The sequence below is a fragment of the Paramisgurnus dabryanus genome, chromosome 16, assembly GCF_030506205.2.
Source record: "Paramisgurnus dabryanus chromosome 16, PD_genome_1.1, whole genome shotgun sequence".
Classification (NCBI taxonomy): Eukaryota; Metazoa; Chordata; class Actinopteri; order Cypriniformes; family Cobitidae; genus Paramisgurnus; species Paramisgurnus dabryanus.
This window is the reverse complement of record NC_133352.1, coordinates 34,460,667-34,488,493: the sequence shown is the minus strand read 5'-3', so window position 1 is coordinate 34,488,493 and position 27,827 is coordinate 34,460,667. Positions and strand designations below refer to the sequence as shown.

The 27,827-nt window shown below is 37.2% G+C and overlaps 2 protein-coding genes across 2 annotated transcripts; one reads left to right on the top strand and one right to left on the bottom strand.

Annotated features, from left to right (window-relative positions):
• The first annotated feature begins 12,443 nt into the window (after positions 1 to 12,443).
• On the top strand, positions 12,444 to 13,476 carry atoh1b (atonal bHLH transcription factor 1b). The gene has a single exon (XM_065242149.2). It carries the CDS (start codon positions 12,780 to 12,782, stop codon positions 13,470 to 13,472), a length of 693 nt encoding a protein of 230 aa, XP_065098221.1. The 5' UTR covers positions 12,444 to 12,779; the 3' UTR covers positions 13,473 to 13,476.
• A 1,125-nt stretch (positions 13,477 to 14,601) lies between these two features.
• dok3 (docking protein 3) lies at positions 14,602 to 27,717 on the bottom strand. The gene is made up of 5 exons (XM_065263873.2): positions 27,366 to 27,717; positions 25,021 to 25,329; positions 21,065 to 21,149; positions 15,892 to 16,061; positions 14,602 to 15,765 (listed from the first exon to the last, which is right to left on the bottom strand). Exons 1-5 carry the CDS (start codon positions 27,420 to 27,422, stop codon positions 14,614 to 14,616), a joined length of 1,773 nt encoding a protein of 590 aa, XP_065119945.2. The 5' UTR covers positions 27,423 to 27,717; the 3' UTR covers positions 14,602 to 14,613.
• Positions 27,718 to 27,827: the final 110 nt, after the last annotated feature.

Below are 27,827 nucleotides of genomic sequence, written 5' to 3'. Positions count from 1 at the left end.
TGGAGGTATCTCAGGAAGTAAACCAAACTTTGGATCGGACATGCCTTGATGCCTTGGAATGCTGATGTTTTAGCACAATTTAGCTTAAGAAACAGAAGTTATAGGAAAGTTGTTGCAAGTTGTTGCCAAGAATTATGTTGTTTATGTATGTTGTCTTTGACCTTTCAAGTAGACAGGACTTTAGTTTTGCATGTCTAATATAAATAACTGCTCAAAGACGTTGCAAACATGGCTGCCTAGTGCCTAGTGGTGCGATTTCCCTAAAGGGACTTTGTGCTAGGGTTTTAAAATAGTTTAGGGATAAGGCATTCTGTAGGGAAAACTAACTTTCAGAAGAGATTTGACTGACGTTGCTCTGGAGGTTGAGAAAGTGGGCTTGTGTAGATCTATACATTGGCTTAGACTGAAATATGGTTTTAAAAGTAGCTTCTTTCCCCGATCCCACAATCATGACTACACGGATAGGTTTACATATGACTCATGTTACATGCACAAAGGGGTCTTTTTCTCCCTGCATCTGTAGATTTCAAATTTGAATACCTTATGGTGATGATTGCCCTCCAATGCAAAAGACAAGTCAATATATCTTCAAAGTGACTGCGCTATTACCACAGAGCATGACTCTCGTTCACTTGCTCTTGCCGTTTACCAAGAAGTGGCAGATTTCAAAGGGAGTGACTCAACAGCGCTGAGTGCCATGCACGAAATACAAAAACAACCGCTGCATTCAGCAAGAATCATATTAATGCATTCACTGATGCAATGTTTAAAACTCAGTATGAGATACTCAGTGAACAAGTCTTGAATTGAACAAAGAAGAATTTAAAATAGAACAAAGCTCTCGTGCAACTTCTTGTTTCATGCTGAACGCAAGAAATTCAAACTGATCACAAAGACCCCCTCACTCCCTTAAGTCTTAAATATGTATGTATCCTACTTAAGAATTTAACGGCACATTTCAAAACGGAAGCAAATTTCTGTATTATCTATTCTTTAAGATTCTTCTTCACCCCTGACACTTTAGTGATACACACACAGAGAGACCTTATTCTGCAACTCATTACCCACTAAAACTAGAGGCGATGTCTCACTCCCCCTAATACATTCTTGCTCATCCGTAAAATGATGTTTTACATAAAGGACCCATAAGTGAAAGGCCGCTCAACCCGTAATGTCCACAACAGCTTCTTTCTCAATTGGTACTAGTTAACTAATGCTCCCTCTGGTTTAATTATATTATTTAAAGCCTCCAACTTTAAAGAAAACTGTTTTGGGGGGATATAGTGTGTATGCGCATGTGTGTGTGCGTGTGTTTGAGACAGCCAATTAATTCAGCTCTTGGAGAGCGGGTGAGGAGACTCAGTGACTTCCAGGCAGTATTAGTCATGCAGCGTGGCACAAAGCGGCAGTCATCGGGGGAGCTCTCATGCATTTTAAAGGTGATGGTGGAGATGTGCTCCTTCTCCTCTCTGTTCCTCCTGGCTGTGGTCTTGTCCTGTCCTTTCCTCCTCTTGCAGTGATGCTCAGCAGCGCGCTGGGCCCCAGCATGCTGTCCCTGTGCTGCTTAGAGCTGTGCAACTCAGAGTCTGAAAAGTACAAAATCGCACTTCCACCTGTATTATATGAAATAGGCATATTAAAAATTAAACTTCATGAAAAATGAAAATAGCCTACTCTTATTGTTTACCCAAACAAGTATGGTTTCTTCTATGGAACCCAATAAAAGAAAATGTTTCACCACTTTTACATTTTTAAGCTGAATCAACTAGGATTTACAAGTCATTTCAACTATATTGTCAAGTGATGAGTTGCTGTAACTTATTAAATCAAGTTGAATTTGCTTTAGTTATGTCAACTTTATTTTATAAGTTACAGCAACTCATCACTAGTCAATATAGTGTAAATGATTTTCCAAGTTGATTAAACTTAAAAAATTAAGTGCAAACACTCACTGCCAAAACATTGGTCAAAAAATGGCCCATAACTGTCCCTAGGCCAGTAAAAAAATCCTAATGTACTATTTAGGTACAGAAATGTATGCATTTGTTACGAATATTTAAATATGCTTTTTCTGGTACTAGTATATACACTCACCTAAAGGATTATTAGTAACACCTGTTCAATTTCTCATTAATGCAATTATCTAATCAACCAATCACATGGCAGTTGCTTCAATGTATTTAGGGGTGTGGTCCTGGTCAAGACAATCTCCTGAACTCCAAACTGAATGTCAGATTGGGAAAGAAAGGTGATTTAAGCAATTTTGAGCGTGGCATGGTTGTTGGTGCCAGGCGGGCCGGTCTGAGTATTTCACAATCTGCTCAGTTACTGGAATTTTTATGCACAACTATTTCTAGGGTTTACAAAGAATGGTGTGAAAGGGAAAAACATCCAGTATGCGGCAGTCCTGTGGGTGAAAATGCCTTGTTGATGCTAGAGGTCAGAGGAGAATGGGCCGACTGATTCAAGCTGATAGAAGAGCAACTTTGACTGAAATAACCACTCGTTACAACCGAGGTATGCAGCAAAGCATTTGTGAAGCCACAACACGCACAACGTTAAAGCGGATGGGCTACAACAGCAAGTCCCCACCAGTGCCCGAAAATAGTCCCCTGCTATTGAAAGTAACCAGGGGGACTATTTCTTGGGCATTGCATAATATCATTGCGCCTCCTGCAGCCATGTTACAGCAACAAATTCCTTGATTATTACGCCAGAATGAGAGTATAGTTCCTAGCCATATCTGCCTAAAAATGGCAACTTTTAATTTTCTCAGTCTTAGTACACAATGTTACTACAGAAGAGTCAAGTTTTAAATAGGAAAAATATCAAAACTCTTTGGTTATTTTTTTTTTGCGCAACTCTAATGGGCTAATCAGATTCAATGGATTGAAGCTATGCTAAAAGTGGGAGCGCCAGACTCGGAGATCAGCTGAATGTATATCAAAACAGTAAAAATCAAATGTTTAAGTCCAGGGGAGCAGGAAAATGAGCATATTTTTTAATAAAGTGGAGTGTCCCTTTAAATGTAATTTTAAGATTTAATTCAATAATTCCTTTAACACCCTCCATCAGCAGACATGCACAAAAACACACAAATTTACAAACTCCCATGTAGCGCATTCATATAACCAAACCTTGGTTAATTTCACTACTTTAGGAAATGCAAACAAGTTCAAAGTTGCATTTCCAATTACTCAAGTGTGTGCACTGCCGGTAAGGATAAAGACTTCTGTAGTTAATAATGAAATAGCCGGAGGGAGACTGCAGCTGTACGAAGGCTTGCTGCATGTTTCTGGGCTCGCAGAAGTGTTATGAGTAATTAAGACTCAGTCGGAAGCGGTTTGGACCACTAGAGGACTGTAACCGTACACTTATTGTTATCGACTTCTCTGTGGCTGCCAAAAGGTTATGCACGTTACGTAATACAGGAGATTATCATGAGCAATGAGACACTTGAAGATTTCAGCATTTTTAAGCAAAAGGCTCCAATATACTTGGATTGATTATGATGTCTCCTCATTACATATTCATATTTATCTCAGAGCCCCTCACTAATTTATTCATCAAAGTTGCTCAAATATAACTGTGCTTTATTGTAATTTCAATGCTCATTGTAGAAACACTCTGATAGTGTAATGAACACTAATGGAGTTTAAAAAGTGTGTGAGTATGCATCACCATGTAATCCATTTAGTAAACAGAGCCAGTTATAATTATAATATTGTTTTTGTGGCAGCAACTCATGGATGGATGAATAATCAGACGCACAGATAAAGGAACGGGTTCAGTCCTATCACACCTTCTTATCACACCTTTAGCAAACACAGACGATGTGCAATGTCATTGTAAGCTTTGTGTGAGAATCCAAGGATGTAACTTCCCATTTACACCCATCAAATATGTACTTAACCCAGGTCAGATGATCAGAGACTCATAAGTCAAAGTCTGCAGTCGATGCATGAAGGCTCACAATAGATATAATGGTTATGATTTACAGTGTCTCTGTTTAACAGGTATATTAATTATCAGGAGCGAGTGACAGGAACAATGAAATGAGAGGACTGTGACGTCACTGCTCGCATGATCTTCAACTTTTTGATCTGCAGCAAGACAAATCACAGACTTTAGATTTAAAGAGAGCGAGAAAGAGAGAGTTTGAATTTTAAAAGCCTTTCTTTAATGTGGTTCATGTTACAGTGCACATTAAATAAATTCCTCACATTAATAACCCATTAAACCAAAACAAAAAATTGATAGAAAAATAGAAAATAAAAAATAAACAAAAAAGACAAATTATGCAATATTTGTAAAGAATAGCTCGCCCTCAACAACTGAGCATAAGGCATCCTGACGACACCATTTTAATTAAAAACTTGAAAGATCATTTGTTGATTTCTAAAAGTAAAAGTCAATTAAAATACGAGATTTAACCAGATTGAAAAACCAAATTACAACATCATCACCAGCAGTTTAACCGTGCAGAACGAGAGAGAGAGAGAGAGAGAGAGAGAGAGAGAGAGAGAGAGAGATTATTTACTAACTTATATTTAACTTTAAATTTAGCACTGTATACTTTGTTTTATTTTTACTTTTATTTGCACTATTTGTACGCAGCCCTGCAGCAAATGCTTTGGCAATATGTACAGTTTTTGTCATGCCAATAAAGCACACTTAAATTGAAAACAAAAAGAAAATTAAGGGAGCCCCCTTAACAATCCAATAAAACAAAGGAGAATAAAATTGAAAACAACATCAACAACGAAAGCCTTATAAGATAATTTAAATAACTTTGACAGAAAAGCAAAAGATTTAACCAAAGAGGAAACTAAAAAAATAACAGTGGCGTAAGAATGAATCAGTCTCATGAAAGCCTTTATGAATCCCCTGATCCACTTTGCCATAACTCACATAAGTAATAGCTCAATGTTCAGAGCATGATCACCAAATCATCTCTCTTGAACCAGAACCTTTCCCGAGGGGAGCACGGCATTCCTTCATCTCTCTATACAGCTGCCTACAGGGACAAGATTGCACTAAAACCATCAGATATGAATCATCAAATGAAAAATCAATGACTTTGATTTAAAATCAGCCATATATCAATATCTATCCTACATGGTTTATTGCTGTTGATCCATGCATGCCAGACCTTTTGATGTTTAGATTGAACATCCAGGGAAGGAAATGCATAAAGATTCTGCATCTGTAGGTTCAGATCCTCTGTGTATCCCATCACAAGACCTTGAAAGGAGTTAGTCGCTGATTTAATCAGCAGCCTTTTTGTTGACTTTTTCTCCGAACAGGAGTTATTGATCGGTGATGTCACAGCGATAAGCAAAAATGCCAGATAAATGGCAGTGAAAGGCATGCAGTTCGGTGCCGCCTCACCTTCCTCTCCGTCAAATACAGTGAAAGCGGAGAAAGAGAGACGGGGCTCTGATGCCAACCGTGAATGTCACTTTCATTCTCATTAGCCTATAGAAATTTCCCAAAGGAAATGCTTGATCAGGCTGGTTAATATACAATCAACAGCTGTCAGTTAATAAACATCAAAATGATTCCTTGAATAACTGAAACCTCCTCTGATAGTTGTGCTCATTAGGTTGTTGAATCTCACCTTACATCTCAATCGTGAGAAACGTATCTATTATTGCATAAATTAAATGAATCTCACTTAAGTAAATCATTGTCAGTGATCTAAGCTTCACTTAATGTTGAATTAGTCACACCTAATTGCACCTCTTACTGCAAAACAAATGATGTAATGAGGCTACTAAATAAACTAATGGCAAACTAAAATGAAGACAAATGCTACAAAAATTGAACAGACGGGGACGTTTTTGAACACTAAAGGGGTATGACACGGGGGCATTTTTGAGAGTCTTCACTGATCAAGAATCTAAGTTTGAGACGCCGGGACGACATGACATTTCTCTCACCATGAATTTAATTACTGGGGTTACCAAGGGCAATGAGGAAAGGAGAAAAGATAGAAAATAAGAAACTTGCCATTAAATTAACAAGTGGCGCACTACTGCCCTCTATTGATCTGAAACAATAACTGACCAGAGAAAATGTCACTTTGATTTGAATGAATTAAATAATGTAGCCTGCTTGATTTTTACCATATGCTATGTTATATCAATAGCAAAACACAGGAAAATAGCATTATTTTCGTTTCCACAGCAAACAGAGCACGCATGCGAAACATCAGAAACGTGCGCATGCGCATCGAACTTAATTATGTAGGTTTGCGTGAGGTTGTTTTACGCATGCGTGTTGTCGGCATGTACGGCGATCACTCTTGCCAGTTAATTTTCCTCTTCAGTGAATAACGTGTAGGCACAGTTCAATGAAATGCCAGCTGTTCGGAGTTGGCAAGAATTTAGTTTGTAAATAAATGGGTAATAGTCTGCTGCCTGAAAAGTGTTTTCTTTCTGTTTCATGTGGGGTTATTTGTCCTTACAAAATGCTCTAATGAAAAATCGCTCAAAAGGTCTCCCAGCTTGGTTTTGGTCACATTTTAAGCTGGCCTTGTTAGACTTTGCCAGTTAGACCCACCAGCTTAGCAAGGCTGGGACCGTCTTAAACCAGTCTTAGCTGCATTTTTCAGTAGGGAGCCTACAAAATAAACATATTTAAAACAGGTTTCTTTTCATTTGTTTTTGCTGTTATTTACTTATGTAGGCCTATTTAAAACAGCTAGATTATTTATTGGATTTGTTTTTCCTCTTATTGGAACTGTTTGGTCAAATGAACTGTTTAAATGTCTCTGTAGATCGCTAACAAATGTATTTGCACAACATTTCCAAACACTTGAACACTGGGGAATTTCACTCCGTTATTGTTTGTTGTGCAAATATAGGACGGTACATTACTGCCACCTGTTGGGAATATAATGCAGGTGTTTTGTCTTACTGCACACTTTTTGTATATTATGTGTTATATGGAAAAAGCATAAACAAATATAAATGTTTTATTTATTGCGTACAATGCTCAACATATTTAAATAAAATCAAAATGTGCACATTAATCCAACACATTTAAAAAAACATAATGCACTAACTAATAAAAACCCCAGATACCAGCAATACTGATTAATTCCAATCAAACAAAGTAATATTAAAGGCATTAAGTAATAAAACAAATATTTTGTGAAATGTTGCTAAATGGTGACCCTAAAAAGCAAATTAACCTAACCAAGAATATTCTTGGGCAACATTGCAAACTCTTAAAACTAATTTATTTCAGTTTTGTATATGCAGGCAACTACTTCGGGAATGCAGTGCAAGCATATCTTGTTATAATCCAGACTTTGTTCTCTAAGCAAAGTTATTTTGAAATTCATTGTATGGGTGTCACTGTTGAAATGTTTGCTCAAGGTCATCTGGTGCCACGCGCCTCTCATTGTCCATATGCCATCATGACGTGTCTTGTACTGTATTACTGGTGATCACGCTGCTATGACAACTTTACAATATCTTTCAGTAATGACATTTGATGTCTTGAATAATAAGCATGAATACAATTTGGATAGGCTTTCATGGAGAGTTTTAATTTATGTTACAATTAACAGAACAGTAAACAGTGTAGGCCTAGATAAAACTGTGAAAACATGTCAAAATGTGTTTCCAACATGATACTTTTTTTATTCATCGTTACTAGGCTATAGTGAATCCTAAAGTAGGCTATAGGCTTTTATGTGGGGATGCCATTATTAACTACACTGTAAAAAAAATCCGTAGAAATTGCAGCTGAGTTGCCGGTAAATTACCGTAGATTTAAATTTATGTTATTTACTGGCAACATTTTGTTCAAAGTTAAATGAACATTTAACATTTACAAGTCTTTGTCTTTACAGAGTAAAACTAAAAAACAGCATCAAGCAAAACATTCTGGGAAACAAAATCTGAAGCAAAAAACAGAAAAAGGTTGATGATGATTTCTGGTTCCCAGAATGCTTTGCATGAGACTGTTATTGTATAGTTTTATTCTGTAAAGATAAAGACTTGTTAATATTTAAAATTTATTTAACTTTGAACAAACTCTTGCCAGTAAATAACATAAATGTAAATCTACGGTAAATTACCGGCAACCCAGCTGCAATAACATTGAAATTTTTACGGACTTTTTTTACAGTGTAGACTAGAGTTTGATAATACAAATAAACCTGTGTCTTTAGATAGGCCTAACTGGAGAAAAACGAAAAGTTTTTACAAAACTGTTTTGAACAAAGCATTACTTTAACAACTTATCAATTGCTACAATGAACCCTTAGGCTTAAAGCAATAACTTCCTTCCAAAACTTAACGAAGCCACAAATTTCCTTAATTTGGGTGTAAACCCCTAAATTAGACTCAAAGTGACAACTTGGGTACAAAGAAGTGCGTCCGTACCTCAGGGTGGATCGGAATAATTACATGGAGCTGAGATCAAGAACTGTTTTCAGATATGCACCGCGATTTTCACTGTTTCTCTGTGATATTGTCCATTGTGTGAAAAGTGGAAGCGGTCGATCACTGCGGGTCTTTAATTAACTCGAGCAACAACAAAAAAGAACACAGCCGATCCATGCGCACCCCGGGTCAGATGCGCATCACTCACCCGCGCTTGACTGACCTCTGAAGAAAGAAGCCATCGTTTCAGCCTCACCCCCCAAAACAAGAGCACCACGACACATCATTTAACTGAGACATAGCTTAAAAATATAAATACAATTTTTGATTTCCGTTTAGTCAAAGCAATGTTCTTGTGGAACCATTTACAGGCCTATAAAAGAATTTTCAAGAACTTTTATTTTTACACTTTAAAGTGTTGGGTTGATTTAAGAGTAAATATCTCTTAAAATAAGCCAAGCGCGGATAAATTCACACCCATTGGTTGTATTTGTACAAATACTTCCAAAATAAAAACAGCATTTTTATAGAGCGGGTGCAGTAATTATCAATATGCAAATGTGAGTTTAAACAACTGATATTTTTCAGTGGTAAAAACCTTTGCGTACTATTACAAAGACTGTTATTCACTTATCACCATTCAGCATTTTTGGCAGAAACGTGCGTAAATAGTGCATCAATTATCACGACGCCATGGGATCTCATAAATTGACCTTTGATATGCTCGCAACACGTTCCTCGGTTCTCCTCCGACACGACAGTCTCAGTCTACAGCAGATGGAGAGTGCGCGGCTGTCTTCTCAGGGCTGCAGGCTGTTGCGCTGGCAGTAGGGTAGCGACAATTAAATATTCATGTACAGAAATGAATGGAGAACCCCTGGACGGAGAGCGTGCCCGTTTATTCAACTCAAGCAAGCCTCATTAACCCGATGACTGGATAGCAGGTCACGCTGATTTTCTTACCAACATTTAACATCTACCGCCTGTCCCCAAACACATACACCGACACAGTCAGAAGGGGGGTTGTAAGACTTTCTATTCGAGTTTTAGAAAATAATGAGCCTCTCCAAATCTTTAAAGAAAAGTTTCACCATTGATGCTTATTTTCTGTTGCACAAATAGGCCTATATGTTATAGGGAAAGTACACAATTTTTTTTTAAAATTTGTCATAATTTACACAAACCTGTATTTCTTTGCTTTGCTGAACACAGAGTAAGATATTTAGAGGAATATTTAAAAACATACCGATCATGAGCCCCATTCACTTCCAAAGTAGGCCTATTCTTTTTCCTAATGTGGAAGTCAATGGGGTTCATGATCTTATGAGTAATTACCGAATTTTCATTTTTTTGTAAAACTATCTCTTTAATTTAGTTCTTGTCAAAATTATTTCTAGCGTTTTTATTATTTTGCATTGGTGTAAAGCAGCTTTACAGAAAATATATATTTAGAGCAACCCATGGGCTACTTTATTCACAGTAAACATGTATTAAATTGTCGTATTATATATTGTAGTAGCTAGAATATAGACTAGTAAGCCTATTAACTAGTGAATTGATAAACTGTTATATTTGCTATTGTAAGGTTCAAAAACACTACAGCATTTAGGAATTTTACTACAGTTTACTAAAGTAAATATTTGAGTATACTTAATAGGGCTGGGCAAATTATTCGAAAAATCGATTTTTCGATTAATCTGGGGTTTTTACGTGGTCGATTATAAATCGATTCTCAAAGGCCACGGTTTTTTCCCCTTTTTTTATGAAATAAACTGATCCTGTTTGATCAAGGAATGCGACTGTTTTGACTTTTTTCAGCATACATTTTTCATCTTAATTATTCATCATAATTGTATGCATTTGAAAATTAGAGATGGGTTCTTTTTTGATGTACCCAAGTGTACCTAAAATAAAAAAGTGTAATATACAGGTTGGTGGCTCTTAATTTCTTTTCATAAACAATTACCCACTTGTAAACTTATGTTCACTGTTTTTTTTATAAATAAAGTATTTATAGTATAAAATCTATATTCATTGACTTGAATGAAGAATCGAGTATAAACATCGGTATGAGAATCGGAATCGAACCGTGAATCGAAATCGAATAGATCCGGAACGTCTGAATCAATTCCCAGCCCTAATACTAAATTATTTTAAAGTGGAAAACATTATGACATAAGAGAAAAAACGTAAGGAAAAAAGAAATGTAATATACTACTGTCAGAAATAAAGGCGCAAAAGCTGGGCAAAAACAGCCTACTATCATTTAGGTACACACATTTATAAGGTACTAATATGCACCTTTTAGGTACAAAAATGAACTTTTTGGAAGCACTTCATTCTAAAAAAAATAGGTGCTAAATAGCACAAAAAGCTAATCATAGGGGAACCATATATAGCACATATGAAGAACCATACGGGGTGATATAGCACTACTTTAGCGCCATTTTTGGTTCGATTGAGCGCAATACGTTTCTGCGCAGGTGCTATATTATGGCACTTAATGGTTCCTCATTGATTACGACGAGCCAGTGAACCACTTTTAGCTTTTGTTTTGAGCTCAAGTGACAGCTTTTGTATTTTTTTCTGAGGGTGCACCTCCACCATAAATTATGACGTAATGTTCAGAAATGTATTTACACTGATTAGCATCGCCCAAACAAAAGTAAGGCGTATATTCACTCGTATTTGTTATATTTTGACAGAAGCAGGCCCGTCAGTTCTGTAGAGACAGAGCAGAAACGTTACCAGTGTAAACTGAAGTGAAGACGCTGCACGATAATGAAAGTGCGAAAGTTAAACGATCCCGGGACGCGTCGCGGCATATGGGAGACGATAGCGCGGGGCTCTGACTGTGAGACGGGTGCCAGGGGACAACAGCTGACCGGGCTGAAGTTTGCTACTCTATTCAAGCTTCATTAGGTGCAGTCTCACATGGGGCCGCCACTGTCATAATGCTCTCTCTTCTCAACACCCCCTAGCTCCCAACAAAGCAGTCTCGTGTCCAAAAGACGTCGACTTGTCAGGTTTATGTTGTTGAAGCAACTGAAAAGAAATAAATGAAGAAAATGTAGATCACGAATGTTCCCATAGGCCTGCTGTTCAAAACAGGCATGCAGTTTTTAGGGAGGGCTTCAAATGTAACTCTGAACTGACTGAATTGTATCATTGAAAGAAAGTTCAACACTTTAACAAAAGCATTTTCTTCCACGTGAATAACTTTGACGCTATTTAAATGAGTATAGGCATTAAGAGAAATAATTGCTTGTAGACGAGATTCGGTACAGAATAAATTAATTTAAATAGTTTTAAGTTTGGAAACAAATAAACAATAAACTTTGTTCCTTTACCAATACTAATAATATACCATGGCCATTAAAAAGCACAAGCAATTCAACAAAAAAAATAACTTTATTTTGGTTTAGGTTCGTCGTCTGTACTGAATCTCAATAAATGTCTCTACTTATGATTTGACCAAATATTGTTTTGGTTCATTGCTAAATGATTTATGGCAAGACTAAAGACACTTATCAGCTTTCCTGGACCTATTTGACGACAGGTGCGACCCACGACGTGCTTTCCACCTGCTCGTTTTATTACCGCAAATTTTACAGTTTATTTGAGAAGTTTATATGACGCTGCTATGCAAGTTTCTCGATAGATTTTATTGGTTGGCAATTCCGTTGCTTATCTTCAATAAACTGGATAAGGATGTTGGATTAAATCCTCTGAGGTTTGAGATTTACATATTCAATACTTTTAAAAAAAGTATAAGAGTAATGGTTCCAAACCACAAAATAATAATAGCCTACTACATAAAAAAATACATTTGTATTTATTTATTTAAACCTTTATTTTTCCAGGATGGTCCCATTAAGATTAAGAGCATTTTTCTCTTCCAGGGAGTCGTGGCCTTAATAAAAATATACTATACTTAATAATTAATAATACTTAAAAAAGTCCCCCTAATTTACATAATTACGGAAATTAAATAATTTATTTTATAAAGGCTAAAAAAATCTAACATAATATTTTGGCATTTGATGTTAAAATAAAAATAGGTTTGAATTGATAAATGCTAATCTATGTTTTGATCAGTTTAAAAGAGCATCCATCACTCTGTCATATCAGGAAGAAAAGAGCCTCTTTCTAAAGTCTATGGGAGTTTAAAGAAGATTTTCTATTGGCTGTAAACATTGAGGGGAGGAGAAAGGAGAGGTGAAGACACTATAAGGTCAAGAAGGATCCAGGTTAAAGTAAACAACCCAAGCAAGACAACCAGCTCCAGTCTTCACAAAGCTAAACCAGGACATTAACTCATTTTTTTTTACTTAACAAATCTATTTTTACTACTTTTATCTGTGCTACTGCCCTAAAGCAATGACGGCAAAAACAAGACAACTGCACTGGTCAGATGGGAAATTTCGGGAAAGACTGGAGGATTTTACTCTCTCTGAACACCCGAGGCTGACCCGCAGTGACCCGCGGGCGTGGATGACCTCTGCGACCCCCGCGTACTCATCCACAGGTGAGCACTACGCGCGCACGTCAGTGGATGTCGCCATGGACGCCTACATCTCTGGATCCAACAGTCCTCTAACAGCGCAATCCGAACTGGAAAAATCGCACGGTGGTGCCAAACAAAATATCACCGCTCCTCAAAAACACAGACGCGTGGCTGCCAATGCGCGGGAAAGGCGCAGGATGCATGGACTAAACCGAGCTTTTGACAAACTGAGGAGCGTCATTCCCTCCCTAGAGAACGAGAAGAAACTGTCTAAATATGACACCCTCCAGATGGCGCAGATATACATCACAGAGTTGTCCGAGTTGCTGCAAGGTGTTGTGCAGTCCGAATGCATGGGTTTGAGGGATGGATGCTGCGCATCCGGTAACCACGGTAACCACTGTCAGAGGAGTTCGTCTGCACTGAGGACCAGCGCGTCTTACGCAGTGGACGCAACGTCGCCAAACTTTGTTTCGGATAAAAGCGATGTGACCTCATCTCACGCCAGCGATGGGGAATCGTCTCATTTCAGTGACATTGAAGAAGGGCAGACCGCTGGACGCTGATGGACCAGGACACCATTATTAATCCTAATTTATTTGTCTGTGTTTTAGTAGACATTAAAAGAACCAAATAGATAGACCCTATTGGTTAGTTTTTCTAGATATTGATTACGCTTAACATTTATGAAAGCTCACAAAAAGGGAAAGTAAATTGTCCTTTAGTTGCACTTTATTGACAGATCCTTGCCTAACTTTGGATTTTTCATATCATATGTCCATTAATAACAGACTGTGCTATTTATCTGATTTTTATTACCTCACAAATTTTAATAAAGAGTTGTTTTTCATACATTCTTTTTCAAATTATTCTTTTGGTTCAAAAAAGTAATAAAATAATCTAGAAACATAAAAATAGGGTACAGTCGGTTAAGTATATCTGATTGGCTGAAAGGGTTAGATTATGAGAATGATATAATACTTTTTGAGCATAGACTTACAAACTACACATATTACTTTTCATAAAAATCAGGGCGCTAATTTCTTTAAACTCTATGTATATATGTGTGTGTGTGTGTGTGTGTGTGTGTGTGTGTGTGTGTGTTTTCAACCCAGCGTTGGGGCAAAGGGAATGAACCCAACCTGCTGCAATTTAATTTAACCTATGCTGGGTTGTTTGTTTTAACCAAAAATACTGGGTTGTTGGGTCAAATATTTTCTTTGGTAATTGTAACCTAACGGCTGGGTTTGTCCCTTTTTGACCCAACATTGGGTGGAAAATAACCCAGCATATTTCCGTGTATACAATCTAAAAAATGCTGGGTTATTTTCAACTCAGCGTTGGGTTAAAAGGGATAAACCCAGCAGCTGGGTTGAAATTAAACCAGAAAATCTTTATATTTGACCCACCAACCCAGTATTATGGGTTAAAACAACCACTAAGCATGCTAAATTACAACTCGTCTTTTTTTTGACCAAGTGCTGGGTTGAAAATAACCCAGGATATTTAATAGTCCCAAGCGACTTATGAGCTATATATTTTATTAGTATGTGTGATCATTGCGATTGAGCCCATGACCTTTGCGCTGCTAACACAACAATCTAACTAAGCTCCAGGAACACTATTTTAATCATTCTTAGGTACCATAACAATTTGGCCCTGTGTATTTATGCCACACCCCTGACCACAACTATATACACAAAAAATTCAATGAGTCATCTCATCTTCTCTTCTATCTAAGCCATCAGAACTTCCTCCAAGTGACCTGCCAGGATATGGGGAAGGTATTTTGCACCGCTCTTTTAACAAGATGTTGGACAGAGTCTGTTTAAAGTCGACGGGGTTTTCAAAGTCAATGGTGGAATTGATAACAGAAGGCTGCTGGTCGATGTTGAAACGCTCTTGATCATCAATGTCAGAATTTCGATTCTTAACCTTCGCTGCGTAATTCACAGTGCTGTATATAACATCAGTATGAGGTTGGTCCTGTTCAACATTGGTCTTAACCATCCAGTTCATGTAGGGATTGTCCTCATCTTTGTTCTCGGACGGTTCTTGTAATGAATTCCACTTTTGATTAATCCTTACTTCTGTATACTCATTGATGTAAACTCTGAAGTGTGTTGGTGGACTAGGAGGTGTTGGAACTTTCGGGAGATTCGCATTTGATCTTGGATTTGGTGTTGTTTTTATGCAGGCATACAAGACATCACCTGGGCAGTTCAGAGGGCTATTGATAGAAGGAATACCTGGCAAGTTTCTTTGTGATACCGGCACACAGGGTAGCGATCGAGAGTCGGATTGTGCCTGAGGTTCTTGGAAATTGCTGTATATGTGAAAATTGTCATCTGAGCTGTTTGTCAGTTGCGTTTGTGTCTGTATTACCGGTGGGCATAGTCTTTCGTGATTCGGTGGATGATAAGTTGCCGTAGTTTTATCCTTACGTCTATCTTGTGGTTTGGGTTTGACTGAGGGTGGTGGAGGTAGAGGGTCTTTTCTATGAGCAGTGGGTGGTGCCGGCAGGTTTGCAACACTTTGGTTCATGAGAGCATCTTCAATGGCTTTATGTATTTTTTGCCCTTTTTTGCGTGGCACTGGCTGGTACGGTCTGTTCTGGTTAGTTTTGATTGGAGGAAGCTTATTCACTTTAGATCTGTCCTGTGTTATCTTATCAGGCGGGGGCGGCTTGGGCGCAGGATCTTGTGGTGGTGCACTGGCTTCTGCCAACAGTTCCTGGACGCTGTGGTGCATGACGGCCTCTTCAATAGTCTTGTGAATGTGTGAACTCTGATTTGACAAAAAAATGAAATGACCCACCCCCGTCTGACACTGCCGACCAACCTCAAATGCAATCCCTCCCTGGAAAGATATAAATAGTGAATAAACTGAGCAAAAAATAGAATAATAATATACTTGATTAAAAGATTCCGTTTCAATACTCAATTCAGAAAATGTAAGCAAGAATGTAAATCTTCAGAGAAGTACCTTGACTTGGCCAAATCTCCTGAGGACCCTATAGGACCAGCTGTGGATGGCCTGTCCCGTCTTGAGATCCAGCAAGGAAATAACATCTTTCTTAACAGAAAGCAGGTATGAGCCAGACATACCGCACCTTTGAGACGCATCTGTGTTCTGTACCTTTACCTGGAACTGGCCTGTGGGTGGTAATAATAACAATAACATTATAATAACAATAAATATTCGTTTTTAAATAATAAACTGAAAAAATGTGGATGAAACAATACAATGCTATAAGACTTTAGAAAAAGAAATTTAATAATTTGCCATGTAATTTTCTGGTGTATTCATAAAGTGGCTAATTCATATTCATTCGTATTAACATACTCATACATTTTTGTATGATGTTCGCCCTTGTGGGTTTGGGGTGGGGACAATTTATTCTTTTTTTATAATAATCACTTCACATCATACAAATTAGCCAACTTGTAAAATATGTACGAATTTCCATGAGATCAGGCTGTAATAATGTTCATAAATTTAAGGGAAAAAAGCTACTGTAAAAAATTTCAGTAGAAAGTACAGTATTACTGGCAACTAGCTCCCAGTAACTTATTGTAGATTTTACATGTTATTTTCAGTCTTTATCTTCTACAGTAAGTTACTGGCAACCAGCTGCATAATTACAGTAAATTCTTTATAATGTACAGTAAACACCTGTTAACTTGCTAACTCTTAAAAAACTTGACATTTTATAAACTTTGTTTAATTTTACTGTGAAATAAAGTAAATTGTACGCTTTTTGAAAAAAAAAATATTTTTAATTACCAAATTTAAGGGAAAAATGCTACTGTAAAAAAATTCAGTAGAAATTACAGTATTACTGGCAACTAGCTCCCAGTAACTTACTGTAGATATTACATGTATGTTATTTTCAGTCTTTATCTTCTACAGTAAGTTACTGGCAACCAGCTGCATAATTACAGCTCATTCTTTACAGTTTACAGTAAAAACCTGTAAATTGGCAAACTCTAAAAAAAACTTGACATATACGGTTAATAAACTTTATGTTTAATTTTACTGTGAAATAAAGTAAATTGTACGCTTTTTGAAAATAAAATGTATTAATTATCATATATTTTATAGTAAAAATCTCTACAATATTCATTTGGATGATACATTTAGTATTACGAACGAACAAATACATTTAGTATTACAGTAAAATATTGTTAAAATTATGGTTTCTGTAGCTTACAAAAAAAAATTAAGGTGAAAAAACAGTAAAAGGGCATTCCCACAATTCCCTGCGTGACTCTTCACATTTGATGACTTTTCTTTTCATTTAATTTGTTTCCTCTCATTTTTATCAGTTACACAAATTAGGGGGATTATATAATATCACTTATAAATAATACAGTTAAAGGGGGGGCATTTCACAAGACTTTTTAAGATGTAAAAGAAAGAGTATGTAGTGAAGTTGTACACTGTAAAAAATTAGCTGTAATTATGCAGCTGGTTGCCAGTAACTTACTGTAGAAGATAAAGAATGAAAATGTTTCATGTTCATTTAACTTTGAACAAACTGTTGTCAGTAAATAACATAAATGTAAAATCTACAGTAAGTTACTGGCAGCTAGTTGCCAGTAATACCCATTAATACTGTAATTTCTACAGAAATTTTTTACAGTGTATCTTAAAATATGATGTGTCGTATAGACGGTTTTAATGGACGCATGTGCAGTCACGCAATTGCGTGTCTGTTCCGAACTTAAATTCTGGTTTCTGTTTGTGTATTGTTCTGACTAGTTGTTAAACTGAACTCTTAAACAAATACCTTGTTGAAAATAACAACTGTTTTGGTTTCCTAGGTAATCTATGTGTTGTTTATTTTGTTTGTTATACAAATAAACTACTTTAAAAGGACTTTGTTGTTATTTATTCTTAGCTGAGTTTACTGGAAGTTACGTGTTGACCAAGAAAGCCGCTTGTTTATGTTGTTACTGCTGAAAATAGTTTTAGGTGTCTCCTTTAAATGCAAATTAGCTGATGAAATGCAAACAAACACTGATCGCAATGATGGTGGTTTGTTGAAATGAAAACTCAGTTGTGCTGTCAATAACTTCTCTCTCTCTCTCTCTCTCTCTCTCTCTCTCTCTCTCTCTCTCTCTCTCTCTAATAAATGGCAGTGCCGTGGTTGGATAGTTGCAGATTATTAAAATAAGATCCCCTTCTGTCAGGGACGCCACTAAGAGGGGAAAAAGTTAAGACGATTCTAAGGGCCCACACACTTTTGGGCCCCCCAAAGATTATTTTTTTATTAGTAACAGTAATAGTAGTAATGTAATTGATATTATAAATGTATTTAAACAAAGAATTACCAATAAAACCAAAGTTATGGCTTGTAACTTCATTTCCAGCAAAATAACCCCCCCCCAGTCTTACGTAGCCTCAAGACCCAAGTCGTGACACACGCGCAGCTGAGGCTTGTTTCGTGGTGCGGAGCAAAGCACGAGTAACTAATGCTGTGTTCACACCAAACTCAAATAGAGCGTCTGGCACGAATGGTTTTAAAGTTAAGTCATTGTAAACACGCGATTACACCCTTCTAAAGGTCTTGCGGAGAGACAGAAAATGTGCTGACAATTACCCAATATTTTTTAAATAAAGGTACCTTTTATATCATTTATTTACTGAGCTTCCTTTTGCCGTAAAGTTTTATAGCCAACTGCTAAAAGTACCTAATGGTCAATTCAGTAGGTTTACGTTTATCACCGCTAAAAATGAGAAGGATATCAGATATAGATCTTAAATTTGTAGGCATTGCCAGCATTTTCCTGTTAGCACATATTGCTAGCCGACTTATACACGTGTGAGACTGTGCCTGTGAAAACCAGACTAAAGTCTCAAATCTAAGTGTGAGATAAAGGGCATCACAGTTTATTTTTAAACATTTATTACACAATTTCAATTGCTGACGATCTTACTCAGTCAATATTAAAGATATCAAGTTTATATTATTTTCACAGAATGTTCTTTACATTCTGTAGGGAAATTTTATGTAGGAAACAGTGAACCAAAAATAAATACTTCAGCTGGGTTTTCACAGGCAGGCTCACAAATATCTAGTAGATGAAGCTAAAGGTTTTTGGGTTATGGTTCATACAAACCATATCATGTATGTTTTATCTTTTGTTTAAGAATGTTGCATTTTCTCTGAATATTTGAACTTTTACATTTGCAAAATAAATCATCTTATAGCTACAGACATGGCTGATTTTTGACTAAACACTGATTATAGTGGCCAAAAACAATAGGTTATAGGTTTGCATTAAAATCTTTGTTTGCTGCAATGTAATAGAGAGATAGGTTCGCTTGTATTTTTTGTGCAAAATGGGAGTGGTAGGGGGCCCAACCTTATATTCTTTCATAGGGCCCAGAATTCCTAGTGGCGCCCCTGCCTTCTGACATCACAAGGGGAGCCAAATTTTAATGACCTATTTTTTTTAAATGCTCGGAGGGAAAGTTTACCCAAACTAAATTACTGAGTTGATCTTTTTCACATTTATTAGAAGCACTGGGGATCCAATTACAGCACTTAACATGGAAAGAGTGAATCCAGTTTAAAAACTGTCATTTTGACGCAGCTTCAAAAGACCCTAAACGATCCAAAACGAGGCAGAAAGGGTCTTATCTAGCAAAACGATCGTCATTTTCCGCAAGAAAAATAAAAAATATGTTCTTTTAAACCACAACTTCTCATCTTGCACAAGTTGCGTGACTCGCCAGCGTGACCTTACATAATACACAAGCACGTTGACAGGTCATGCATGATGTATGCAAACCTACCGCTCCAGTGTTAAAGGAATAGTCTACTCATTTTCAATATTAAACTATGTTATTACCTTAACTAAGAACTGTTGAATCATCCCTCTATCATCTGTGTGCGTGCACGTAAGCGCTGGAGCGCGCTGCGACACTTCGATAGCATTTAGCTTAGCCCCATTCATTCAATGGTACCAAACAGAGATAAAGTTAGAAGTGACCAAACACATCAATGTTTTTCCTATTTAAGACGAGTAGTTATACGAGCAAGTTTGGTGGTACAAAATAAAACATAGCGCTTTTCTAAGCGGATTTAAAAGAGGAACTATATTGTATGGCGGAACAGCACTTTTGGGAGTACTTTAACTCGGCGCAGTAACACCCTCTCCCATTATGAGAGTGAGAAGGGGAGCGGATTTTTCAGGCGAGTCGAAGTACTCCCAAAAGTGCTATTCCGCCATACAATATAGTTCCTCTTTTAAATCCGCTTAGAAAAGCGCTACGTTTTATTTTGTACCACCAAACTTGCTTGTATAACTACTCATCTACCGTGATGTGTTTGGTCACTTCTAACTTTATCTCTGTTTTGTTCCATTGAATGAATGGGGCTAAGCTAAATGCTATCGAAGTGTCGCAGCGCGCCCCAGCGCTTACGTGCATGCACTAAGATGATAGAGGGATGTATCAACTCTTCTTAGTTAAGGTAATAACATAGTTTAATATGGAAATGGATAGACTATTCCTTTAACTTGAACCATCATCACTGTCAGATCTCTTGCGGCTTTGCTCCCAGACCATCCCGAGGTGGTTTCCCAGACAGGGATTAGTTTAAGCCAGGACTAAGCCTTAGTTTAATTAGGAAATAGAACTAGTTTTAACAAACATGCCTTACTAAAAACATTACTTGTGTGCATTTTGAGACTAAACAAAGGGCACTGAGGTATTTGGACATCTCTTACATTTGATTCAGTGGACTAGTGTAACTGGGAAATTGCCCCAATATATTTTTGTCTTTTCTGATTAACTTTGCCTTATGTAATTAGACATTGCATGCAACAATAACTTTTAAGAAGTTTGCATAAAAAATATTCTTACGAATTAGCCAACTTGTAAAATATGTTCGAATTCTCATGAGATAACTTTGGTTTATCCAATAATACTCGACATAGTGAATCTTTGAACTTCTCTTTTACCCTCACACATAGAGGAACTCAAACATTTCCGTAATGAAAACCATAAGTAATGATAAGTAACACATATTAAGACATTTCCTCTTATTCAACCACACCAAACATTTGGCAACATCTTTTTTTTTACAGCAGATAACAGTTATCACAGATCGGGAGTATTTTTAGAAAGGTGTTTGGAATGGTCTCACCTGCACCCCAGCTGGAATACAGTTCATTGTCAGCCAGAGGTATGCATTTATCTCTCTGGGATTCCCCTGTATCTTCATCGCTCCTCTAAAAATACAAGACATGATCGATTGTAAACGAACATTTCCTCTTTACGGTGTCACTTTGAAGAAAAGTGCTCTTGTGTAAATTCAAGAAAATTCTTATCAGCACTTCCTCTGTGAAGATGGGTGTGTTGTTTTATAAAAAAATGAAAAATTTCAAGTGTGTCAAACTAAAAAACAGCAATAATGTTTACAAACATTTTCACTTGTGATCTTCCCAACATTCTCACCAACCAATCAGATTGTAAGAAAAAGAAACGTTAGGCTTAGATTTGGGAAAAGAAGCTTAAAGGGGACATACCATGAAAATCAGACACGTTTAAGTGCTATAATTGTGCATTCTCTGCAAGCATGTGAAAAAATAAGTCATTGAAATTTGGCTCCCCTTGTGATGTCAGATGGGGATAATACCGCCCCATAAGGGGCCAATCACACCAAACGCATTTTACTCTGGGATTTCCGCCTGGATTTGGCCTACCCAATTTCAAAAGCTTCCCATACCCACATGCAGACGTTTACATACAAAAGTTTGGTATCATTTTACAGGAAACCCTTGGAAATGACATAAAACACTGTTGAAAGTGCTAAACATGGTTGTATGTGTTGTCAGTCCTCTAATAAACACACACACAAAAAATATATATGTTTTTTTTCTAAAGTCTGTAATTTGAAAGTGTATAACTCTGGCCCTGAGTGGTCACGAAACCTGCAGACAGTTTTCTTTGATTTAAAGCCCCACTGTGTAGGATCTACTCCCATCTAGCGGTAAAGCTCTATATGACAACCAACTGATTATTAGTTTCTAGCCCCCCCCATTCGGAACGCGTTTTAACTAGTACGGTGGCCCTGTCATGCCAAGGTTAACATGGATTCCAGTAGCTAAAGCAAAAGCAATGAAAAAAAATGAACAATTTGCATTGTCCTTTGCCTGTGATCCGTCAAAGCACACAGATTTATGTTAAACATGTAAAAAGTCTGATTGTCATGATATGTCCGCTTAAAATCACATAAGTTACAAAAAGCAATCATAAACGTAGCTTAGACACTCCTTTTTCATCCACGCGAGGAAAAATATCACAGGGGCTGTTAAACTTGGTATTAAGATGTGTTTTCATCGATCAGATCACAAGTGGACGAGAGAGAGACATTACGTTTACACTTGGTGTTTAAATCCGTCTCTTTTTGTCCATTTTCGACCGCTTCTCTTCAGATTACTGAGGAGATGGTCTGTGGACCAGTTCCTCTCCTGTCATTTACTCATGAGCTAGAGTAATGAGGGGTTTAAATGGACGCGAACTAATATGTCAGAGTCCAATGCTTATGTTTAAGTAAACGTTACATGTCCGTGTATATGTAAGAGCTTTCTCTCATATTGGTAATAAGATCGCTCAACTTTCACACGCTTGTAAAATGAAACGAAAGACGCGCAGATCAGACGCTTTTATCAATGAAAGGCTAAAAATAGCGCTGTACACCGTGTGTTTGTGTTAGAGTTCAGAAAAGATGAAAAACATTTATCTCAGTACCTCAGATTACATAAATGGGCGGAGAGACGGCGTGTGGCTGTTCCAAGACATTAAACCACATGCATGTTTACACTAACAAGTGTTACGCACAGGGGCGGCGTTTGCGTATGGCAGGGTATGGCAGTTGCCATACCCTAGCAGTCAGACAAAACACCAGAAATCAACAGGCTATAATGAAGCTCATTAAAAATAATGTTAAATATTTTCAGTAGAACATATCTGAACATTGGTACATCACTAATATGGATAATTTACGCGTGTGCTCGACTTCATGCTATAATACAGGAACCGACATGTGGATGACATCAACGTGCCGCGAGAGCGGTTTGAAAGCAAACTCTTCCGATGATTTCTCGCCTCACCCTCGCGGTACTTTGATGTCATCAACCTGTCGTTCTTGCAGCGCAGCTTGAATTGTGCAGGAGGTTTCATGATGACCGCTGTTGTTATAATCTTTATTTTCGCAAGTAAACTCCTTTTTTGTTTTAACATTTAAACAGACTCACGGTTCTCCCCCACACTCGCGCAATGCATATTGCATACATTATTCCAGAAGTAAAACGATCATTTGTTCTCTGTGGATAAATAAACATGTTCTCTTACACTGGGAAATTATAGCGCAGTCGAAGTGAATTGTATTAATTATTTGCGCACGTTTTTGAATATGGCGACTTGTGGATTAAAAACTGCACGACGACAAAAGGTAAGACTTGTTTTTGCATTTAGCCCTGTTTTACTAAGAGTTTTATTTAGTGTTTTAGTCTTAGTTGGTTAGCTGGCTGGGTTAACTGTGCTCTATCACATCATTAAAAGTCTTTATTGTGTTTTTATAAGTGTTTATTGGCGGCTGTCATGACAAGATTTGTGAAGGGATGTTACAGTATGTTTTGATATTATCTTGTTTTAGTTTATCTGTTGCTGGAGTTGCACTTAGTTAAGAATGACAACATTTGAAAAGCATTTTAAACAACCATGATTTCTATTTTTATTTTTCATTTGTATTGCTTCCGTATTGTCAGTAAGTGTACATCCGTGCAATCATAGTATGATTGTATACAGGTTGGTGGAGTATGTACACGGATATAATGTGGTTTCATAGATTCGTTATTTGAATGGCCTTCTTGTACGAAGAATTTTTGCCATACCCTAGGTTTTCGTGAAACGCCGCCACTGGTTACGCATACCCATGCTATAGTTAGCCAAGGAACTATAAAACTTCAAGTTTACAACATAAACTGTATAGATGTAAACGAATATGCTGAATTACCTGTGGTGAAGATAGAAAGTAACTTGAGTCCAATGAGCCCCATCTTGGAAAACTAACTCCAATATTGACTTTGGTCTTGATGTTTTTCCTGTCGCGTTGTCGTTTAAAATCCCTGTTTCGCTTCCTTGGCGACTTGTTTTAATGTCCTCGAGAATAGTTCTTCAACAGGCTTTCAAAGCATTAGATCGCAGGTTTATCACGGCGTGCGGCCGAAGGATTCAGTCTAACGCAGGTCGCATATCCGGGCTGCATACGTCATCAAGCCTGGTTTATTTAAATTAACTGAGCATTACATTCGCAAGTCATAAGCATATTACATCAATTTACAATTAACTAAGAATAAATGTCAGCTTTATAATTGTTAATATTCTGAAATAAGATTGTCTTGATGACGTATACCGCCTACACATGCAACCTCCGTAGGCTTCAGCTCGCGGCCAGCTTGAGTGTGCTCTGAAAGCGCGAAAGGCGGAGCTTGAATTTCAGGAATGTCCCTCGTCGGCGAATGTATTTCAAAGATGGAGGCACAACATGGATTCAGCCAGAGAGCGCTACGGCGGTATGTATTTTAAATAGCAGATTCTACACTTACGAGAATACTTTGATTAGTGGGGTGGAAGTAATTACACATGAATGAGCACATACTTTTGGAAGAAAACATGGGTTTTTGCTAAGAATTAACTAAAAAAAGTACACACTGGAGCTTTAAGCTAATGTCAGCTTACAGAGGAAAAGGAATTTTTTCTTTATCATAATCTATGCAAAAGTTATTCTATTCTAACTGAATGGAGGAATAATACCCTTTTTGTATTCAAAAAGTATAAAAAATTTTAAAGTGTCCCCATAACCACACCTTTGAAGTTACATAAAAAGCTGATGTATGTGACACATATTGTTATTTATATATTATTAATATATGTTATTAATATGTTATAATAAATTATCTAATTTTTTTAAAACTAAAACTTCACATACGTACTCTGGAGACTCCAAAGATTTATTCGACATCTTAAAAAAGTCTGGTGAAATGCCCCCTTTAAACACATCCTACTATGCAATATCACATTCACCCGTCTCCATACCTGGAATGCCAGCTGGCACAGAGCCGACATCCATCCCTCATTGGTGGGAGCAGCGATGGTGTAGGTGCGCGAGGTGGTGTTTAAAAAGAAGGCGGAGCAATCCACAGGACAGCTTTCATCTGGGGCCGGAGTAATGCTCAGACAGTCCGAAAGGCGAATCATCCGTTTATCCGTCTTCTTGAGTCCGGCGGGTCTCGTAGTGCCAGACCCCAAAGGTCCCCTTCCCTCACGCGTGTCATACAACTCTATTCGACCAGTCCCTGGAGAGCTGGGGTCAAACAAAATCAACCAAGTTTTCCTCCATACCTTCTGTAGGAATAAGAAGAGAAGTGGGTTATAATTGAGACAGGAGAAATGAGAAATTAATTATTATGTGGGTTCCACTGGAACCGGTTAGATATGTAGTATAGTATGCAAAAGGAGGGAGAAATTTTGTAATTACCCATCGATTTATCTCCTATACATGATTCATGAGCAATAAACACCCATATATGAAATTTGAGTCACCTCAGGTGCTTAACCATCTGCTGCTTTCTCTCTTTTATTATGTACAATTGAGGATTTCTGTGCACTCATTAAGGCAGGGCGTAAATAATTTAGGAGTACTTTGATGCTATTATAACTAAGCCATGTGTAGAAACAGCTCATGGCATAGGGTGACAATTGTAAACAAAAAACACATTACTTACTGTGAAATCATTCATCATTTTCCCATAAAACGGGCCAATACACCATTATTTACTCACCCTTACATCTTTAGAAATGCAAAGACAGATTTTTATTGACGGGTCACTATATAGGAGTGGATGGGGACCCACCTCAGTCACCATCCACTCCTATACACTCTAAAAACATATGGTGCTAAATAGCACTTAAACTGGTTCTTGGCTCATAATCATAGAGGAACCTTTTTAAGTGCCATATGGCACCAATGAAGTACCTGTGTAGAACCATAATGTGGTGCTATATGACCCCCATATGGTTCTTCATAGGTGCTATATAGTACTAAAAAATGTTTTAATGGTTTTAAAAACACACCATTATTTACTCACCCTAATGTTATTGGAAACACAAAGACAGATTTCACCAGTCACTATATAGGAGTGGATGGGGACCCACCTCGGTCACCATCCACTCCTATACACTCTAAAAACAAACGGCGCTAAATAGCACTAAAAGTGGTTCTTGGCTCGTAATTATAGAAAAACCTTTTTAAGTGCCATATGGCAGCAATGAAGTACCTGTGTAGAACCATAATGTGGTGCTATATGACCCCCGTATGGTTCTTCATAGGTGCTATATAGTACTAAAAATGGTTTTTAATGGTTTTATAAATATACCATTATTTACTCACCCTAATGTTATTGGAAACACAAAGACAGATTTTACCGGTCACTATATAGGAGTGGATGGGGACCCACCTCGGTCACAATCCACTCCTATGCTCTCTAAAAACATACGGTGCTAAATAGCACTAAAAGTGGTTCTTGGCTCGCAATCATACAGGAACCTTTTTAAGTGCCATATGGCACCAATGAAATACCTGTGTAGAACCATAATGTGGTGCTACATGACCCCCGTATGGTTCTTCATAGGTGCTATATAGTACTAAAAATGGTTTTAAAAATATACCATTATTTACTTACCCTAATGTTATTGGAAACACAAAGACAGATTTTACCAGTCACTATATAGGAGTGGATGGGGACCCACCTCGGTCACCATCCACTCTAAAAACATATGGTGCTAAATAGCACTAAAACTGGTTCTTGGCTCGTAATCATAGAGGAACCTTTTTAAGCGCCATATGGCAGCAATGAAGTACCTGTGTAGAACCATAATGTGGTGCTATATGACCCCCCATACGGTACTTCATAGGCGCTATATAGTACTAAAAATGGTTCCTCTATGATTACGCAAGAAGCACTTTTAGTGTTATTTAGCACCGTTTATTTTTAGAGTATAGTAACCAAAAAACCAAGCTTCAAAACGAGTTAAATAATTCCACTCGACTATTTATTTTGAAGTGTCCTGAAGACATTTTCTCCTTTTACTCACACTTTTTTTTCCGTTCTTACACATTAATTAAAAGTAAACATCCTAAAGACACAAAGAATGCTAAAAGAGAAGCAACATTTTAAAAAAAAAATCTGCATTCAGGTTCTGACGAACAAAGAAAGACATTGGGGGTTCAAATGACACAAGGGTAAATAAATATATATAAAAAAAGAAAACTTTGGGGTAGAACTTTAATCATAACAATAAGAAAAAAGCATTCAAACACAAAAAATTGAGTATATTTTAAAAGTCAATTAAAATACAACAAACAAAATTTTAAAACTCACCTTCCCAAACTTGACTCCTTGCAAGTAAAGCGCACCCTCTTTAGTGATCACATCCATTGCGCTTGTCTGTTTCAAAGATGAGGTTGTAATAGTTCCTCTGTTTTACAAAAGTAATAACAGAGGGGGAGGTGTGCAGGATGTCAAATCTTATATTAGAGTTTCCGTCCATGCATGCAGTCATTGGACTAAAAATGGTTCAGGTTGTTTTCTACAAACCTTGAAAAGGTGCTTTCTGTATTAATCACTAAACCTCAAAAGACCTGTGGACATCAAAGTTTTTTGATGTTAGTTTGCGCCATAATACTTAATTCTGTGTAACTGGAACCTGTTGTACACAAACATGGACAAATACGCTGCTTCATGTTCCTTAGAAAAATATTTGGTTATTATATCGGTTTCAAAATAGCTGGTAGAAATCTGAAAAAAAAAAAACTTGGGTCTTAGGAGGTTAAGGTTGCTCAT